At 56.5% G+C, this 1,810-nt stretch overlaps 1 protein-coding gene across 1 annotated transcript; it reads left to right on the top strand.

Annotated features, from left to right (window-relative positions):
• The first annotated feature begins 233 nt into the window (after positions 1 to 233).
• Positions 234 to 1,528, top strand: LOC4328684 (caffeoylshikimate esterase). The gene has a single exon (XM_015768109.3). It carries the CDS (start codon positions 315 to 317, stop codon positions 1,344 to 1,346), a length of 1,032 nt encoding a protein of 343 aa, XP_015623595.1. The 5' UTR covers positions 234 to 314; the 3' UTR covers positions 1,347 to 1,528.
• The last annotated feature ends 282 nt before the right edge of the window (positions 1,529 to 1,810 follow it).

The following is a 1,810-nucleotide window of genomic DNA, read 5'->3' as shown; positions in this document are numbered from 1 at the left end:
TGTACAATGGTATTTTTTAGAACTCACACTTATCGATGATATTTTTTTGTATTTGGACGCTTGTCAATGACATTTTTTTTAGGTTATCTCATTTAAAAAAGGAAGGATGTTTTATTGTCTTGGTCTTGACGCTATTGCAAATATGATAATCAAATTTAAATAGAGGAAGCAACCCTTTTTTTCCTTTCCTTTGTACAATAAATGAGCTCACTGCTCACCCATCTTCCATTTCTGCTGGCTTTCGTCAACGAAAAATAAAGGAGAAAAAAAATATCTTCTCGCCGTCTCGCGTGCTGCCGTCTCCGTCTCCGGCGATGGCGCCGCCACCGCCGCCACCGACGGCGACGAAGTACTTCTGGGGCGACTCCCCGGAGCCCGACGAGTACTACGCCTCGCTGGGTCTCCGCCACGCCGAGGCCTACTTCCAGTCCCCCTGCGGCCGCCTCTTCACGCACTCGTTCCACCCGCTCTCCGCCGCCAGCGACGGCGACGTCAAGGGCGTCGTCTTCATGAGCCACGGCTACGGCTCCGACTCCTCGTGGATGTTCCAGAACATCGCCATCAGCTACGCGCGGTGGGGGTACGCCGTCTTCTGCGCCGACCTGCTCGGACACGGCCGCTCCGACGGCGTCCGCGGCTACCTCGGCGACACGGAGGCCGTCGCGAGGGCGGCGCTCTCCTTCTTCCTCTCCGTGCGGCGGAGCGGCGCCTACGCCTCCCTCCCGGCGTTCCTCTTCGGCGAGTCCATGGGCGGCGCCACCACCCTGCTCGCCTACCTCCGCTCCCCGCCCGACGCCGGGTGGGCGGGGATCATCCTGTCGGCGCCGCTGCTCGTCTTCCCCGACGACATGTACCCGTCCCGCGTGCGGCTCTTCCTGTACGGCCTCCTCTTCGGCCTAGCCGACACATGGGCGGTGATGCCGGACAAGAGGATGGTGGGGAGATCGATCCGCGACCCGGCGAAGCTGAGGGTGATCGCGTCCAACCCGCGGCTGTACCGCGGCTCGCCGCGGGTGGGGACGATGCGGGAGCTCGCACGCGTGACGGCGCTGCTGCGGGAGAGCTTCGGGGAGGTGGCGGCGCCGTTCCTGGTGGTGCACGGCACCGACGACGGGGTGACCTCGCCGGAGGGGTCCAGGATGCTGTACGAGCGCGCGGCGAGCGAGGACAAGAGCCTCATCCTCTACGACGGGATGTACCACTCGCTCATCCAGGGGGAGTCCGACGAGAACCGCGACCGCGTGCTCGCCGACATGCGCGCCTGGATCGACGAGCGCGTCCGCCGCTACGGCGCCGGCGCCGGCGCCGCGGCGGCCGACGGCCACGCCGAGGCGCCCGCGGCCTGACGACACGGCGGTGCGATTCTACTATGCTCGATGTCCTCCTCCAATTCGCTAGATTTTTTCCTCTTCCTTTTTACTAGTATCGAATTATCTCCACGGACAAATGTTTTTTTTTTAAATAATGTAAATGATTTACACTCCTGGTCTCTAATAATGTAAATGATTTACATTTGTGGTTTCTACAAGCAGGCGCACAATCAATAAGTAAAGAGAAGATAAATAAAAAAACTCGAGGTTATGGGATAAATCCCATCTAGGCATCTACCATCTCCCTCCTGATAATATTCAACTATAATACCAAGTAGAAAATACGTAGAAACTATAACGATAATATCAAGCACTAGAAACTACGCCATCTAAAATAGAACTCCCACGGAATATGTGTAGGATGAGGTTGTTACTCTTGCGAAGATTCCAATATGATTTCTCATCTAAGATAATACCAACAAAACGATACTCCTACTCTA

Source organism: Oryza sativa, chromosome 2, assembly GCF_034140825.1.
Source record: "Oryza sativa Japonica Group chromosome 2, ASM3414082v1".
NCBI lineage: Eukaryota > Viridiplantae > Streptophyta > Magnoliopsida > Poales > Poaceae > Oryza > Oryza sativa.
This window is presented reverse-complemented; position numbering and strand designations above follow the sequence as displayed.

Excerpts from the sequence above, each read along its gene's own strand:
- LOC4328684 (XM_015768109.3), top strand. The coding sequence starts at position 315 with ATGGCGCCGCCACCGCCGCCACCGACGGCGACGAAGTACTTCTGGGGC.